This window comes from Vipera berus, assembly GCF_964194415.1.
Source record: "Vipera berus genome assembly, chromosome: 2".
NCBI lineage: Eukaryota > Metazoa > Chordata > Lepidosauria > Squamata > Viperidae > Vipera > Vipera berus.
The window spans coordinates 216,085,059-216,103,177 of record NC_138203.1 but is presented as its reverse complement, the minus strand read 5'-3'; the positions used below and the strand labels follow the sequence as shown (position 1 = coordinate 216,103,177).

The following is an 18,119-nucleotide window of genomic DNA, read 5'->3' as shown; positions in this document are numbered from 1 at the left end:
TTAGACTTCGCTGTCCTCATCGCCGTGAGGTAAAGCCTCGTAGCGGTTTTCAACCGCAATCGGTCAGATTCAGACCGGCTCAATCTCCAACTGCTCTCCAGACCCTGTCTCCGATGCTTCATCTCCCAGAGCTCCACAGAAAACCATGGGGCCCAAGGGGATGTGCGCCGGATCAGGGGTTGTAAGGGTACAACACGGTCGACCGCCTCGGTGGCAGCCCTTTCCCAGGCATCCACCAAGGCGTCAGCCGAGCTGTGAGTGGGGGAGATAGGTATAGACCCAAGCACCGTCTGGAACCGTTCCGGATCCATCAGGCGCCTGGGGCAGAACCACCTGGTCAATTCCGCAGCCCAGCAGTGAGGGGCGGCAAACCGGAAGACCAACCGTAGGAGATGATGATCGGACCATGACGGGAGTAATCGTTGGCGACCCCCCTCCCAGATCATCAAGCCACTGTCCAGATAGAAAAACTAGGTCGAGTGTGACCCCCCCCATGAGTCGGGCCCTGGATTATTTGGGTCAGGTCCATGGCCGTCATGGAAGCCAAGAACTCCCGAGCCAACTCTGGCAAACCCCCCCAGGGAAGGGAAGTTAAAGTCGCCCAGAACCATAAATCTGGGAAACTCAACCACCAACCCTGAAAGGACGTCGAGAAGCCCGGGCAGGGCCGTTGCTACACAGCTGGGCGCCAGGTATGTAAGCAACAAGCCCAACTGAGCCCCAGGGCCGTACCTCAGGAGGAGTGACTCACTCCCGCCCACCTGTACAACAGCAGTCTCCTGTGGACACAAGGTCTCCCGAATAACCACCACCACACCCCTGTCCCTGCCGAACCCGCGGCCGGTGAAGCACACATAAACCTGGAGGGCAAAGCTCAGTCAGAGGGAGACCTCCCTCCGAGCCCAACCAAGTTTCCGTAATGCATGCCAGATCCGCGCGTTCCTCCTCGATCAAATCAGACGAGGGGAGCTTTGTTCACAACAGATCTGGCATTAAAGTACACCAGCCTGAGCTCAGGGACCTGATCCCCCTCACCCCCGGATAGATGGGTACCAACTGGAGGGTTGGAGCACGCCACCGCTTGAAGACAGCGGGGGCGTGATCCCCAAAATTGATATGGCCCTCCGTGTAACCGCCTGCTGCCGTTCCCAATCGCCGTGGGGATTTGAAACACCACCCCACTGCTGGGAAAACCAGAGGTCTTCCTGCTGCACCACCCCTGTGGCCATGTAATTACATTTCAGGCACTTAGCAACTGGCTCACATTTATGTCTGTTTGTGTCTCAGGATTATGCAATCATATTTTGCCATTTTCTAGCAAAAACACCTATTGGATAAGCCGAATTCAGACTTAGGACCATTTGCCAATGGGAGGCCTCCTGCGTTACTCCCAAGTTAAGGGAGACAAATCTTTGGGAGATATGCTGAGGCTTCATTCTTCCACCTTTTAGGAAAGAAGCCAAAGTTTCTCTTTCGATAGTTTCCCCCTGACACTTGAATTAGGATTTTAGCTTGGTGTGACATTATCGACCACCTTGAATGCTAAAAAGAAGGTATAAATTGTCAATATATTTTGCAAGACTCCCCCCCTCCCCGAATTCCTAGAAGGAACTCCTATTGGCCAATGTTTGTCAATACCTCAATTGTATAGAATCCAGTCTACGCAACTCAATAACATTTCAGAATTGAAAATAACGCATTTATTACGTGTTTAACATAGATAAAATGCATGTGGTTCTGCATGCTGTGTAGCATTTTTTTTAACACAAATAAAAGGGATGTAACATAAATCTAGATTTCATAACCATTGGAATAGCAGCTGGCCTGAAAGAAAAGACATGCATAGTAATCATCTTTGGTAAGCCAAAGGCGTTCAGAAAGCTCAGGCCTTATCTCACTAAATATAGAATAACTCATATACATTAGATTGGGTGTAAAGGTACTTGAGGCTGATCTGTTTAAGCCACTAGGTCACAATCCACTTTTAAAGCCTTCCTGTACCTGGAGCCCACTCACTGACGGTAAAGGCACCAATTGGCTGCGCTGCCTGACAAGGCCTGGGTTCAAGGCATTCAGTGGTTTTTGCCAAAGGGCAGCGGTTTAAACCCTGGAGTTCCTCGGGCACGCAAGATGCGAGTATAAGGGCTCTCTGTCGCTGCAGGCTGAGTTGTCGAGCGAGTGAGGAAGTTGTGCAAGAATGGCTTCTTCATGGGAGGCTGACTCTTGGGCTGCACGTTTTCATTATTTGCACAGAAGCGCTTTTTCACAGAAGCTGGTGCCGCCGACACTGTCACTGCGTTTGCTGCAGCCTGGAGCTTCTGCACAGTTTGATACTGCTCTGCAATACAGGAAGCTTTCTTCCGCATATCCAACTTCACCAGTATCATGTTATTCTGAATTTCAGCCAAGGTCTGGTCCTAGAAAGAACATCCAGCCAAAAGAGGGTCATGGTGGTGATTTATCCCGACCAGTGGTTCTGCCATCTGACGGCTGCCTCCTAGGTCTATGAACTGAAAGTGACAATTTGTGCCTCTTCCAGGCTAACTAGCACCATTCTGATTAGCCAGAGATCAAATTGTATGAACAACAGTCTCATCTACATAAGATCGGTCAATAGACTTTGGGTTCGGAATGCAAATTGTTCCAGTGGTATCTTGGTACTTGGTGTTAATTGGTGCTGGGTGGTGTGATGGGTATTAAAAAGGGCAAGTCCCAAACAAATCACATGACCACATAAACCTTTGTTTCGCCCAGGAAGAACTTTCTGTCTGTTCCTTTTCCTATGCCAACAATCTTCCCAGCAAAACCAACTTCCTGTCCACCCTCTGTGGCCATCTAGCATGGCTGACTTCCTGTCCATTCCCCACAGCCACCCACCTCTTATAGCAGCGTGTCGAGTACTAAACAAAGGCCGAGTACATTTTCATGCCAAAATGCATGGAGTACCAATTAATTAATTAAGCCTTGCGGCAGTCCCATCTTCTCAAGATTTTCTTTTTAGTGCCGTACTTGGTAAAAGCATTCCCCAGCCCTCCCTCTAATTAAAAGAAAATCTAACTTATTGGGCTACTGCCTCTGCTTCACCATTTTGAGTTTTCTTTATGCTGAGAGATTAACTTTGCAATTTGTTTAGAGGGCAAGGTTTAGGGGGCAAGGTGTAAGAGAAAAAAAGAGCCTCACAAAGCAGCTAGATTCAGCAGGCTTTTTCCATACCTGCTTGGCCAGGATGTTGTCACACTTATTGAGGGCTTCGCGGAGTTTCCCAGCACTTGTGCTGTGACAACACGCTCTTTCGGCTGACTGGAACAGCTCTCCAAGATTCAGCAGCTCCGAACGCAGCAGCCTCACATTCTAAGAGAGCAAAGAAGAGTCAAGTAACCAAGACAGGAGCAAAAAGCCTTGGTTATAAAGGGCAATAGTGGAGAAGAGGAGCCAGAAAGAATACACAGGAGTCCTCGAGCTAGGACACAGGTCTGCAACCCGCGGCTCCAGAGCCACACGCGGCTCTTTCAGCCGTCTCCTGCGGCTCCCAGTCCTCTGCCATGTGCAGTCCCCCCAAAAAAAAGTGGGACTAAAAAAGTTCAACCAATCAATTCAAATATGCAGGGTAGGTGCATATCTCGCCTTGTCTCCACTCTTCAGTCAAACCCTGTTCTGTGCATGCGCGCATGTACGTACATGTGCACACATTTTTTGCGGCTCCCAGTTTTTCCTTTTGTGAGGGAACCGGTTCCGAGTGGCTCTTTCACTGTTTCAGGTTGCTGACCCCTGAGCTAGGACCACTCACTCAGTGATCATTTAAAGTTACAGTAGCACTGAACGGAAGGGATTTACCACTGGCCCACGAAATTGCGGATGCCATCACAGCCTCTCAAGTCACTCAGGCATCCAGCTGCGATTGCAATGTCACAGTGAGCTGCAGTCACATGATTGTCATTTGCAACCTTCCCTGTGGCTTCTCACGAGTAGTCAATGGGGAAGCCAGAAGGGACGGTCACAAGTCGCTCCACCTGCTTTTTCTCCCTAGGAGTTTCACTACAGAGAACAAGATCCCAGAGAACACATGCCTGCCAGCACTGCTTGCCCACAGCCTTGATCGGCCTTCCCAATGACATCCCCACAGCCCTTCACATTCCTTACATGGGATTCCTGCCTCTGCCCACTTGACAACCCGTACTGTCTGATTATGGCCACACGACATTTCATTTTATTACTGCAGCACTTAGTGACAGCAATCTCCCTCCCGACTTCTGTCGTAACTCAAGGCCTACCTTGATCAGCAACATCCAGAAGAAAAGAAAATCTAATTTTCTCTAGCAACCTCTTGCTCCCTCAGCTTAAGTTACCTTTTGACCTTCTTCTAGTTTTCGGTCTAAGTCAGCAGCAATGGGCCTGGCCGAAGGTGGAGGCTCCAGCATTTTTTGATACTTAAGCAGTTCTGTAGGAAAACAGGGCCAAGTGCAAGAACAAATTAAGCCTAGCAAGTGAATTGCTAATGTACATGACAGCTTCCAAATCAAGCCCAAGCCCTGAAAGATAGAGATGCTTTCCAAGAAATATCAAATCTCTTGCTTCTTTCCCACAAAATAAAGCAGACTCACTGAAATTAGATGTAAGGAGGAAATTAGAAGTGATGATGAAAACCATTATTTCTGTTTTTAAAGCTATCACATACCTATGCAGGGATGGGCTTGTAACAAAAAAAAGGCCGCTAATGTCACAGGACACAATTAAGAGGACTAAGTAACACAAAGAACAGGGGATAATGTAAGTTTAACATTGGGCAGATGTACATCACTCTTCACAACACTCCAATAATTAAGGCAGTCTGCCTTTCTCCAGATATATGGTCTGATCTCCATGCGAGTTTACAAGAAGAGGGCCTCACCTTTGGTACGTACACTCAGCTCTGCCTGGCACTTCTCTAGTGTATCTTTCACCTCCTGCAATTCTTGCTGCGACGATGTCATTCGTTTGGATCTACGTAAAGTTTCTTCCGTATCTTGTCTCTTGCCTGCTTTGGAGTCTTGTTGTTTTGCCTCCTGCAAGGCAGCTTCCAACTCTTTTATCTTGTCATCCCGATTCTGAAGAAAATATAAGATGCTCTAACTAGGAAATGGGGGGAAAGGAGCTGTGGAACTAAGGAAGTATCTCCCCAAGGTTCCTATAAAAATGTGTGATTCTTAAGTATCAGGCACAAACAACTAGAGCCACACTCATAGTCACAAACAAGCTAGCTTATTGTTCTATGTGTATTCTGCGGGAATCTCCCCATACTGGTAGCTTTTGCTGGGAAAGACTAGATAAAGCTCAACAACATGGGGTGTGTGGAGTGTGTGTGATTAGACCTTGCCCTTTTGTGTTTTAACTGGTACTTATTTCCCAGTTGAGCCCTCCTCCCAACTGATTGCTCTCCAAGATGAAGGCAAGTTCTCACACATATAAGAATCTTCCACTAGCAAAGAATTTCCATTATAGAATCATAGAATCATATGTGTCTGCTTTCTTTGTTGTTAGCAGTAGTCAGCATTTTATTTACCCACTGGGATTCTAAGACCGCCAAATTGTCTAATGGCCTTACCAGCAGGTTCATAACCTAACCCAGCAGTAAATAACCAAATAGCTGCACACTTTAAAAAGCATAAGTTCCGGAGAAGAGATTGGGACAAACATGATATCCAAGTTACATCTGGAGTCAGTTTAGCAGTTAGCGTTGCAGCATAGCCTTTTTCTAAGGCACAAGCCGAACAAAATGCAGACAATTTTAATGCCCACAGTAAACTTTGGGATCAGGATGGAAGGAGGCATGCATCAATTACATGAAGGAGTCTTGGTAGGTCTCTCCATTACACACTACAAAAATACTACAGTGTAAAGGACATGTCTTCTCTAGACTGCCACTTCTTTGTGGCAGATAATATAATCCCTGTCCCCAGAAAACCCCAGTATATCATCTACCTCGTATTCCTACCTCTATTTCTTCCAGATAGTAGTCTGTCAGTGACATCTTCAAATTATTCAGTTTGTCTTCATACAGCTCCTCTAACATCTCCTTTTGAGAATCCAGATGTTCACTACAGAAGACATTGAAGGGGAAAAAAAGATAACACAGTAAGATGGATGGATGGATAGAAAGCCAAGGACCAATCACAGAGGCTTCCTGGAAAATACAGGTGGCTCCAACAGCAACAGTACCTGTTCCACTGCTCTCTCTGTTGTAGGTGCGTCATCATCTCTTTGCAGATCTCATCACGGAGACGCACCTCCAGCCGAAGCTTCTCCTGACGCTCCTTCAGCAGTAGCTGTTGCACAGCTTTAACTATATGCACAAGGTCCTGGATTCGGGGATGAGGAAAATACAAAGGACATGGCGATTTAGGTTCAATGGGACAGCCAACGTCAGAATGCTTCACAGACCCAGCCAGCTGGTTTAAAAATACTGATCAATACTTAAATCATATGCTCAAAATATGGAAGTTTCTAAAGTCCCAGAGAGGTCCAACTGAGTAGCTTTGAAAACTCCTCCATTCGGTAGATAAGGAAGGACCAACCACCTACTTCCTTATCATATGCAGTGACGTCTGTTTCATCTTCGCTGTCCTCATCAGATTCTGTATCTTTATCCAAAACAGAGACAGAGGCCTTGCTAGTTTGAACGCTGTGTTCCTTGACGAGTGAATGGATAGACAAAAGCCCCAGCTTCGTAGGAACCTGGATAAGCTGTAAGAGACCAAATTACACTATCAACACAGTTAAAAAAAAATAACAGCACCTTATGCCAGGGTTACTCTGAGCAGAATATATCGTTTATGTTTTTGAAAAAGGCTTCCAGGACAAACTGGCCCTGATGTTTATCCTCAGGAGGATGCAACTTGTGGGGGGAAAAAAGCAACAACCATAAAGCGCAGTACCTTAGAGCATCTACATCAGGGGTGTCAAACTCAATTTCATTGAGGGCCACATCAGCATTGCGGTTGCCCTCGGGGGGGCCGGGTGGGTATGGCCAGGGTGGGCGTGGCCTACTGGGTGGGCGCAGCTGGAGTGCGTATGGCCTACTGGGTGGGCATGGCCAGCTCTACATCGTTCGCATCAAGGGTGCCCATGGGGGGGGGCCTGGGCAGGAGTGGGAGAGATCTGAGGGTCTCTGGCAGGAGGAGGGTCTCTGGGCCAGGGCCAAGGCAGTGGGGACCGTTCCCTCACTGTTTCCAGGATGGCTTCGCGGGCCACATGAAACCACTTCGCAGGCCGGATCCGGCCCCCGGGCCTTGTGTTTGACATGTCTGATCTACATCAAGAATAGACTGCTTGCATGAAACTGTGGCTCTTTGGGTGATCAACTTTTGTATGCAATGTGTGCCTCCACACTGAAAATAATTTGAATATGTTCTAAAGCAGGAGAATTTTTGTTGGGAACTTCCACCATAATGTGTACGTGAAAGACAGCGCCCTCCTTTTCTCTCAGTTCCTGGAGACCACTGAAGCGGCCCTAGAACTCCAATCTTACATGCAGCAGTAATACAAGAGAAGGTTGACAGTAAGAATGCACAGAGAACCTCTGGAAAAAAACAGCTGCAAATAAGTAACTTTTTGTTCTTTTATATAGTCTCTCTCACACCATTAGCAGACTCATTTATTCAGATGCCCCACTACGGTAAAAAAAATAAAAGGGAGAATAGTCTATCCAAAGGAAGCACCAGATCACAACAGGATATCCAAACCACAGGTAGAAAAAGGACTAGAAATAGCAACCTTAAAAAAAGTCCAGCAATTGCAGGCCTCAAAGCTGAGTCATAAAAGTTGTAGTATATGTAGTAGAATATCTTTCGGTGCTCCCTGGAGTGGGCAATTTAGGCCTGTCACTATCAAGTCCAGAGTCTGATAGAACAGTAGGAGGTTAACGGCATGAGGGAAGGATTATAGTAGGACTTTCATCCAGTCAACACTGAAGACGTTTGTTGCCACTGCTCCCTGGTTGGAAAGCAAAGGATGAGAGGCTCTATCTTTGCAACTGATAAGGGTGTAGCTAAGAATTTATTACTAGTCTCCCAAAGATCAGCATAAATTGCTCAAACATAATTGATTTGCTTGAGAAAGCCCTTGTGAGCAATGGGTGAAGCCAGTGGAACCACATGCTCTCCCGAGCAAATGGAAGCAACAGCCAAATTCGTTTTAGTCCTGCAAAATACAGGGAGATGATCACTGCAGGGGAAAAAAAATATTGCTCTGTAACCTTTTGTGTCGACAGCACTGGAGGAAGGACATCCTCCATTGGAGGAAGAACATTAGACTAGTAATTGGCTAAGTAGCCAATCTTAATAATTATAACATTGCAGCGGACACTCTATCCTGTTTGTTTTGTATCCAGTAAAGAACTCGAACACTACCCAAATTAACTCCAATATTTCAGCTCTTACTGTTGTGACTCAGGGCCAGCCGGTGGGTCCGACAGCCGGGTCCGATGTATCGGAGGACTCAGATGTGGGGGAGGAGGGAAACGAACCGGCTGATGATGATTTGGAGGCTTTGCAGAGTCCTCAGCCGGGGACCTCTTCTCAGCTGTGTGAGCCCGAGAGTGCGGAGGATGATGACCCACAGCTGGCCCTGTTCAAGGACGCCCGACGTAGGAGGCAGACGAGCAGGGACAAACAAAGAAAGACTATGGGACTCCTCGGGAGGAGGCACAGGGAGACCACGCCCTGAGCTCTCTATAAAAGAAGTGTTTGGGGAGGGGCTAGTTGCTGAAAGCAACTTTTTCGTTTGAGAAGACAAGCTCTTGTGTTTTGTTATCTGCGTAATTAAACCTTGGCAGAAGCCTTTTAGCCTTGGACGCTTTCCAGACTCGTCTCTTAATTAGGGGTTGGGAGAAGAGGGCTGGTTCAGAACACTTACCTGGCTGGCAATGGCAGAGAACTTAGCCACATGGAGGGTCTCATCATATGAGGAGGCACATGGGTTGATATTGACAATCATACAGGACTGCCCACGTCCTGTGAAAAAGCCTTGGAATACACGGGTTAGTTTGCTATCCCGGAAGGGCACCACATTCTGCTTTGACCTATTTAGAGAGAGAGAAGAGGATTTGTGCTCTGGAAATGCTAATACAAAACATGAAGCCTACCCACACATCATCATCGTCCTCGTCTTAACCTAGAATACGTATGCACATTCATCGGTATCTTCAACCAGACTGGTCTTAATACCAGAAGGGCCAGACAAAGCTACAGACTGTCGGTGAATGCTAGAAGTTTCTTTAACTTACTTGGTCTGATTGTGGCGCAAAATTGTGAGACATCGCCCCAGCGTGTGCAAGGAGGTATTGATGTTATTGGCTTCCTTCATACGGTCCCCAGTTCTCTGCTCTTTGCAGCGTTCTGAGCCAGCAAGGTCACAGAGTGACAGCCTGGTGAAGAGAAAGAGGAGTATTGGATGCAAGGCCTGGTTTCCCCCCACCCATCTCCACCACTCCCTGCTTTTAGTGGAGTCTCTCCCCCTCTTCCCCCCTGCGATCAGATTCTAACTTCAGGTTAGAAACTCTGGCAATCAGCATGAGAATCCATGACAAGGTCCAGTTACAGTTTTGCTTTTTAATTCTACTACTTTAGGTTGCCTTGCTCCATATCGGCACGGAGGGAAAACTCTTTTTCATTTCAGGTTAGACATAAGACTGAACATTTTACACCAAGCCAAAGTGGTCATTCTGACAAACACATGTCAAAACTACTCAAGGCGGCTTCCCTGTCTATACTGGAAAAACAAAGCTGTCTTTCCCACTCCTTTCAGGCCTTCAATAAAGAAATTTTTCCCTTACTCGCTGATCTTTGGGACCATTTTACTGCTGCTTTCCTGAAGGTGTAGAATTCGGATGGAGAAGATGCTGTGGCTACAGAGAGCAAGAGAAGAAACATTTTTTAGAAAATAAACTGGTTCAAATTATTAAGCTCATTTATTCTCATATTTCCCAATCCTGGGTGAATTAATTTTTTTTGTACAGAGAACATACTTAACTAATCCTCCAGAATCCCAACACTCCCTTGTCAGTAAAATGAAGAATATGGCAGACCTGCGGCTAGAATTCTCATTCATGTGGGTGCTGGCAAAACTTTGATTTCTCCGGCCTAATTTCAGCAGTTTCCAGGCCTCTTCAACACTTTGCACATTGACCCAATTCAGATCTACAAAAGCAAAGATGAGTCAGGGAACTGAAATACCAGGAATTAGACTCTGCATTTGCCTAGGAATTATCAGGGAAAACATCACACTTCAATAAAGGGAACGTGTCTGCTATCACTGGTTCAAGCCACTCAAGAATATGGTTTATTAGACGCCTGATCAACTGGATTAATTATTCTACAAATGTAATCCAATGTATATTCTGGGTGAGAAGGCTGTGCTGTACCTTTAACGTATGTATTTCCAGTATGATCCTCACAGAGCCGCAGTGTAGGTCTCTTGAGGTTTGGGGCAGATGGAGGGGTCTCCAGCAAGTCATAAATCAGCTCATTGTAGATCTCAAAGAAGGAGACCCAGATAGAAAATTGCACATCCTCTTGAGTCACAAATGAAACACTGTCTGGGTCAGTTTTGTGAGGTCCTGTCTCTATCAATGGAAACAAAACAAAAAGGTTATTAGTGACTGTAACAATTCATAGTTGACCCAATTAACACAGATTTTCTGAAAATAAACCCAAAGCACATAGTGATTGCTCTTAATAAGCCCAGCTTCCATAAATTAACTGTTTCCTTTCTCTTAAAGCAAAAGCAATATTTTCTTTTCAAACTAAGCTTCTCATAGCACTAAGTGAAAGTTTTAGCTTCATTATACATTATACCCTTCTACTTTACAAAGCCTACACAGTTAACAATAAAAGATGCTTCATTCTCCAGTAACTGCTAAGCTAGAAGATATTTGAAGGGGTACTTTATAAGGTACAGTAGAGAAAAACCAGACTGGATAAACCCAGTCCTTTTCTGTGAAATGTAACTGAAACATACACTGGATTATAAATATTGTTCTGATGAAGATGCTTCTCTTGAATTCCATTGTTTCTGAATGTCTTTTTACAGCATAAAGGTAAAAGGTAAAGGTTCCCCCGCACATTTGTGCTAGTCGTTTTCGACTCTAGGGGCCGGTGCTCATCTCCGTTTCAAAGCTGAAGAGCCAGCGCTTGTCCAAGGACATCTCCGTGGTCATGTGGCCGGCAGGACTAGACGCCAAAGGCGCACGGAACGCTGTTACCTTCCCAACCGTAGTGGTCCCTATTTTTCTACTTGCATTTTTACTTGCTTTCGAACCGCTAGTTTGGCAGAAGCTGGGATGAGTAACAGGCGCTCACTCTGCTACGCGGCACTCGGGATTCGACCCACCAAACTGCCGACCATCTGATCGACAAGCTCAGCATCCTAACCCACTGAGACACTTTTACAGCATAAGGCGTTATTATTCTTAGTTTTGAGGTGCTCTAGTGCTTAGCTTTTCAATTCTATGGAAAATAAAATTGCCCCAGAAACAAGGTTCATGACAGCACGTACCTTCCAGCTGGCTCCAGTTTGTCTGGTTTGTCGACTGGCAAACCGAGGAGAGTCCACCAATGCCACTGTCAATACTACCACTTGTGGGTGCTTGTGATTGGGATGCTGTTCTGTGACTTTTGTTCAAAGTAGTAAAGGGTTCCTCCTGCCAATCCAAAAAGAAGAATTACAGCAGGGATTTTGACCAACTCATCCTCTTCCTTGCCCTAATGGGCTTTGAGGCACTTACCTCCTTTATCCCACCAAAGATTAGAGCCTGCTTCTTGGTTTCCTCTTGATGAACCTGTTTGCTGTCCAGCCAATTCACTATGCTTGATAGGAAAGGTTTCAGGTCTGTGGCTTGGTACAACCGTGTCCCAATACTGTTGAATATGATGGCTAGGGAACGGGGTAGGATCCCTCTGTCAGTACCATTTCCTGCAAGCCAAGGACAAAGAAGCAACAGTCAAAACGAGGGACCCCTATTAAGCAGAGGCCATCTGGAACATTGTACACCAAGCGCTGCTTACCTTGGATTGTATAAGTCTTTCCTGAATTAGTGACTCCATAGGTATAAACAAGCCAGTTCTGCCCACTGAGGACATCCTTCACCACTTCCTTCATTGTTGCATCAAAGAATGCTTTCTGGCCTACCTCTGGCCCAAAGATCTGAATATCAAATAATGGTTATAGTGTGCTCATACAGAGTAGGCTTTCTCTAGTCTAGATGTATGGTTAATTACATCAAATTATCAGGAATTAATCCCTGTTTCTCCATGAGTTCTCCAATCTCCTTGCAGGGGCCCTGCCAAAAGTTTTAAACACCACAATCTCTACTGGTTTCAGCAGAGGTCCGAGGAGGAGGAGCACTATCGCATCAAATGAAAAAAAAACATACCTGGGTGAAGGTGAACTTGTGCACTGCCTGGCCAATTCCTCGTTCAGTGTTTCTCATCGTAAAGGAATCTTTGGGTGCTTTGAGAAGAAGAGTATCAGCATTTTCTATGCAGACACAGTCCTGAGAAGTAGAGTTAGTATTCAGTACCTAAAATAATCTGCCATAGCAGCAAATCACTTTTCTGCGGGCACTCTTAATTTTATTTATATCCAGCCAATCTATCAAAATATCTCGAGTGTCTTAGAGCACAACAATAAAAGACCAAAATTTATCTATTCAGGCTTTGAGACCTCTTTGTTACATCAGTGGCCAAATTGAGTTGGTAACAAAAGATGCGTTTTGCTTTTTTGAAATACGCCTCTCTCCTTGATCTGAGAATCTCCATCTCATCTCCACCCATAACTAAGCAAACATTCAGGATCAGCAAGGTCAAAAAGTATTGTCATTTGAAAAAATTAAATCAGCAGCAGCTACCCCTTGTATGGAAAGAATGTAGACTTTACCAACACTTGCAAATTTCTCTTTTGAATCTCTGACTTATATACAACACAGGTAGTCCTTGACTTACGAGCACGATTGAGCCCAAACTTATCTGTTGCTAAGAGAGCTTTGCCCCATTTTACGGCCTTTGCCAGTTGTTAAGTGAATCAATGGAGTTATTAACAACACGGTCATGAAGTGAATCTGGTTTCCCCATTGACTTTGTTATGAGAAGGTGATCACATGAGCCCAAGACCCTGCAACCGTCATAAGTATGAGTCAGTTGCCCAGCGCCTGAAGTTTGATCACGTGACCATGGTGATGTCGCAACAGTTGTAAGCGTGAAAAATGGTTATAAGTCACTTTTTTCAGTGCTGTTCTTCAAACTAAATGAACTGCTGTAAGTTGAGGACTACCTGTATTTTAGCACCCCTCTGCTCTTTGGCATGTAAGGCTCTGCAGACCAATTTCAAGTGAGCCCGATAGCCAAGAAAAGGAACTGGCTTGTCAAAGTTCTCCTAGACCACAGGTCGGCAACCTGCGGCTCCGGAGCCGCATGCGGCTCTTTGAGCCGTCTCTTGCGGCTCCCAGCCGCCCGGTGCGCACACACCTCTTCCAACGGGCAGTGGTGCGCGCGCACCTCTCCAAATGGAGAGTGGCACCTCCCGTTTGGAGAGGTGCGCGCGCACCTCCCCGAATGGGCGGAGGTGCGCGCGCACCTCCCCAAACCTTTGGAGAGGTGCGCGCGTACCTCCGCGCGAATGGGCAGCGGTGCCGCTCTTTGAGGAGGCTGCCGCGGCCCGTCTGCGAAGCTGCCGAAAGCGGCAGCTTTGTAGACGGGCCGTCGCCGTCGGGCAACCGGGAACCGGTTCCATCTCATTTTTTTAAAAATGGCAGCCGCGTGCGTCCGCGCATGCGCAAAAAACCTTTTTGCGCATGCGCGTGCATGGACACACGCACGCGGCTCCCACTTTTTTTAATTTGTAATGGAACCGGTTCCCAGTGGCTCTTTTCCTTTTTTAGGTTGCCGACCCCTGTCCTAGACTAACTGATGGCTCCTGCTCTGTTTCAGGTACTCACCTGATCCTCTTGCCTCTCGATTTCTGTGGGCTTCAGTGGGCGCACTCTTGCATACACCTTCACCTTTTCTCTGTCACTGGAAACGGCCTATAGAAGTTACAGGTTATTTGTTATTCCCTTACCATTCTGGCAAAACAGGTCTAGTATCAACCCGATTGACACATTAACATTCTATTAAAATAGAAGCCAACAATCCCAGCCTTACCTTCCCACCCAGCAACCCAAGGAAACTGTAGTCCTGTATTGTAAATTGGAAGAAGATAAACATGGAGAGGCTGCACAGCAGTGACAGAAAATAATTCAGGAGCAAGAAAAAAATTAGGCAGTATCAAGTTTGTTAGATTTAAAACAGGGATGCATTGCAAAAGAAATTGAACTGCTCGGGGCTTGAAAAGGCTTCGGGCATAGCCACAAATCAACTCCAAAACTTGCTCCCAAACTGGTGCTTAAAGTAACTGAAGACGCAAATTGTTACAAGAATTACATGAGGATGTAACCATATTTACCATGTTTGATTTTAATTAAATAAATGTAAATCAAATGCAATGTAGTTCTCATCATTATCCTGGGTACTTTATAGAGTATGTCTCTAGTACAAAAAGCCTGCCTGCCCACCCCCATTGCCTTCTCCTCCACTAAGCGGAAGGAAAAACCCCTCACAGTTTGCAGAGTTGTGGGGCATGTTGCAACAACAGTTCTATTTAGATCATGTTGGGTGAGAAGGCAGATGAAAAGGGAGGGTGTACTTCCTTATTTCTTCTTCCCACATCACACGAATGTATGAGCTGACTGACTGAAGAAAGCTATAGTAAGTTGCTAGTTCTAAGAAATAATGAGCAACGGGTGTTAAATGGTAAATGCGTAAAACCAAATATCACATATTGATCAAACTCTAATTCTTTAACCGTGTCTCACGGAAACATTACTCTCAAAAAGTTAACTAAAATCATATTGCACAAACTAATTATACTAGACTACTAGGCTCCTCTAATTCTTACATTATCAGAAATTCTAGAAAGAAAGGCCATGGGAAAGCTTGGGCTGCTTTACTAATGGCTCAGTGCCATTCAAGTCCACCAACCTGAAACTTTGTAAAAGCACACAAATAGGATTGGAGGTCTATGAATCTAGTACTATACTATTATAGCAATATTAAATTCCTGATAACCTTGCAGCAGACCAGCAGAGCTGAATTTGGAATTCTTGCCCTGATCCCAGGACACCAACAATAAAAACGAAGTTGTTTCAGCTTTTGGTAGAAACGAGACCCTAGTCTAACCCCTAACTGTATGCCGGTTGAGCTCCGGACGGCACCGGACCTTCGCTCCTTCCGGCGCGGTCTGAAGACCCATTTATTTGAACAAGCTGGCCTGGCCTGATGGGGGACATTAGGGTTTTTAATGGGTTTTTATACTGTCACTGTTTTTATCTGGGCAATTGTTTAATTCTCTTTTAATTTTTGTATTTTCTATTTATATATGCCCTGTTCACCGCCCTGAGTCCTTCGGGAGAAGGGCGGTATACAAATTTAATAAAATACTAAATACTAACTCCTCTTCATGCCTCCCTAACCTTACCGGCTCTTGATCTGCAGAGATGGCAGAGAAATCTGGCAAAAGAGCTCGCCGCAGTCCACATTCTGCTGCGGTGGATTCCAGGACAGGAGAGAGGGCAGCTTCTTCATCAGAAAACAGTCCAACTGGGGAGGCAAGTCTCTGGGCCATGACAGCCAAGTACTTTTCCTGTAAGAGCAGCAAAAGGAAGCATAGGTACTCCTGCAGGCTTCCCCGGCTCTTGGCTTTTTCTAAATACAGCTCCTTAGAACTACCGTTAGAAAATGGCTGCACTGCATACCAAACAGCAGCAGGTCCAGGCAGGCCTCACAAGAGGGCTTCACCACTCAGAGGGTTGGTCTCTATTAGCAGCTGCCCCTTTCCCCCACTGAAGCATTTAGGGATTTAACACACACAAACACACCACAAATATTTTCCGAGGCGACAGATTCAGGACCAGGATCCTGTGATAGCAGAGGTAGGCTCAACCTAGGGATGTTACTGCCTGGATTGCGACATGTGAACAAGAACGTTATTATTAAGGCGTCCATGTCGTTCCTTTAATTCCGAAGGAGCTTAATAAAACTCGCATAGCCCACTTGCAGGCCGTTACAGAAGTCAAGAAGCCGCGTGGTCCCGCGTAAGTCAGGCGCTCGGAGGACCCACCCTGGGACCTCCTCCAGCATAAGCGACCAGATGTAGTTCGAATCGAGTCTCACCTGGTGCTTCCAGCGCCACTTACACCTCCGCTACTCTGCCCCGCTCGACCACCGCCTGCTCAGTGCGCCACTTCTGTTTTCCTTTCCGACCTGTTTTCAAACCTCGCGGCCAATCCGTTCAACCAATCGGAGAACGGGACACGCAAGAACCAATCGCTGCCCGGGGCGTATCTATCGAGGAGCCAATCGAGTCAGAAATTGCTTTCCCATTCCCTGGGGGGGGGCGCCTTTTGTACTCGCTGGGAGGCGGCGGGGGCGGAGCTTGCTTTGTTTCGTTTGGGGGCTTAGACGAGGTTAGTCCTCGGGCCGGAACGCTTTTTGTTTCCTAGTTGCTGCTTCGGTGCTCAGTTTAGTCCGGACGAAATAGCAGCTGGCATGACTGGACTCTTCTTATCCTCTAGACCAGGGGTAGGCAACTTCGGCTCTTTTATGACTCGTGGACTTCAACTCCCAGAATTCCTGAGCCAGCTATGCTGGCTCAGGAATTCTGGGAGTTGAAGTCCACGAGTCATAAAAGAGCCGAGGTTGCCTACCCCTGCTCTGGAGCAAGGGTCTTCAAACTTGGCCCTTTTATGACTTGTGGACTTCAACTCCCAGAATTCCTCAGCCAACATGCCTGGCTGAGGAATTCTGGGAGTTGAAGTCCACAAGTCATAAAAGGGCCAAGTTTGAAGACCCCTGCTCTAGAGTCTAGTCTAGCTGACGCGTCCGCCGGGAAATCATGGGATAAAAGCATGGATTTCTGAAGATTGGCACGTAGCTCTTTCGCGAGTCACGTTTTTGAGATCAAAACACGCGGTTGCCTCACGCACGCAAGTAGTGTTCTACACCCCCATCTAACTCAGTGATTTTCAAAACTTGGCAGCTTTTAAGACCTGCGGATTTTGAATTTGCAAATGCTGGCTGGGGGATTCTAGGAGTTGGAAGTCCACACATCTTAAAAATTGCCAAATTTGCAAACCACTGCTTTAATAATTCTTCACGCTCTTCAAATTGCATTCTGGAAGCCATGTTGCACCTGGACCGGCCGGATTTGGAAGTACAATCCTGGTCTCGCTCTCAGTAAAGAAATACTGGGGCCAGGTTTATATTTCAATAAAAGAATTCTTAAAATGAGTATAAAATTGAAACCAGGAGTTTTCCTTTTAGGACTACTGGACAAGGAACTTGGGGGAAAAATGGAATTTTTGTTACTGTGTATGTTGCCTGCATCGAGAATTCTTTATGCGCAAAAATGGAAAGACCTATCAACTCCCCACAATCGAAGTGAAGGAGGTAGCAGAGATGGCAAAATTAACTCTGTTAATGGAAACCACTTCTAGGCTTTGTGCTCGACAGAAAAAAAATGAAATTTTGACTTTGAGATTTGCTGATTAGTCTGTTATTACAAGAAATGGCTAGTAATTGTGGGGTCTTTGGTGCTCTCTGAGGTTGTTTTCTTGCAGACGTTTCATTACCAAACTACTAGTGCTCGTAAAGTGGGAATTGCTCTTATTATATACTAGTCGTTTGCCCTGTCACTGTTTATGGGAGTGAATTTGGTGGTTCCTTGATTGGGTTATTGTTTACTTCTTGATTGCTGATCTAATGTTAATATCTGCTCAAGACCTGGCTCTTCGAGCTCTCGGGCCCAGACTGAGGAGAAATTTTTAATTTGGGGTTCTTTTTAACTGACTACAGGGTCAATTTAATATTTTTAATTTGGTTCTTAATTTTTGTATTCTGGATTTTTAATTCCCTGTAAACCGCCCTGAGTCCTCAGGGAATAGGGCGGTATATAAATATAACTAAATAAAATAAATAAATAAATAAATGTGGGTGTTTTATCCCTGGTAAGGGTGTGCCTTGGTCTTTTTGTTTCCTTTTCAGCTTTTTTATTTC

At 45.9% G+C, this 18,119-nt stretch overlaps 1 protein-coding gene across 1 annotated transcript; it reads right to left on the bottom strand.

The window, feature by feature from the left end:
* Nucleotides 1–2,063: 2,063 nt before the first annotated feature.
* On the bottom strand, nt 2,064–16,294 carry KIF20A (kinesin family member 20A). The gene is made up of 19 exons (XM_081319688.1): nt 16,239–16,294; nt 15,544–15,708; nt 13,967–14,053; nt 12,407–12,526; nt 12,039–12,177; nt 11,759–11,946; nt 11,530–11,674; nt 10,397–10,597; nt 10,061–10,172; nt 9,809–9,880; nt 9,260–9,400; nt 8,890–9,055; nt 6,559–6,720; nt 6,196–6,335; nt 5,972–6,074; nt 4,889–5,084; nt 4,347–4,438; nt 3,214–3,351; nt 2,064–2,417 (listed from the first exon to the last, which is right to left on the bottom strand). Exons 2-19 carry the CDS (start codon nt 15,688–15,690, stop codon nt 2,073–2,075), a joined length of 2,694 nt encoding a protein of 897 aa, XP_081175814.1. The 5' UTR covers nt 15,691–15,708; nt 16,239–16,294; the 3' UTR covers nt 2,064–2,072.
* Nucleotides 16,295–18,119: the final 1,825 nt, after the last annotated feature.

What these genes read in the sequence shown, in the direction of transcription:
- KIF20A (XM_081319688.1), bottom strand. Translation starts at nt 15,690, where the DNA reads ATGGCCCAGAGACTTGCCTCCCCAGTTGGACTGTTTTCTGATGAAGAA. An exon ending in AATGAGAATTCTAGCCGCAG is followed by an intron (nt 9,881 to 10,060) that starts GTCTGCCATATT and finishes TGCTCTCTGTAG; the next exon opens with CCACAGCATCTTCTCCATCC. An exon ending in TCACTGCATATGATAAGGAA is followed by an intron (nt 6,336 to 6,558) that starts GTAGGTGGTTGG and finishes CCCCGAATCCAG; the next exon opens with GACCTTGTGCATATAGTTAA.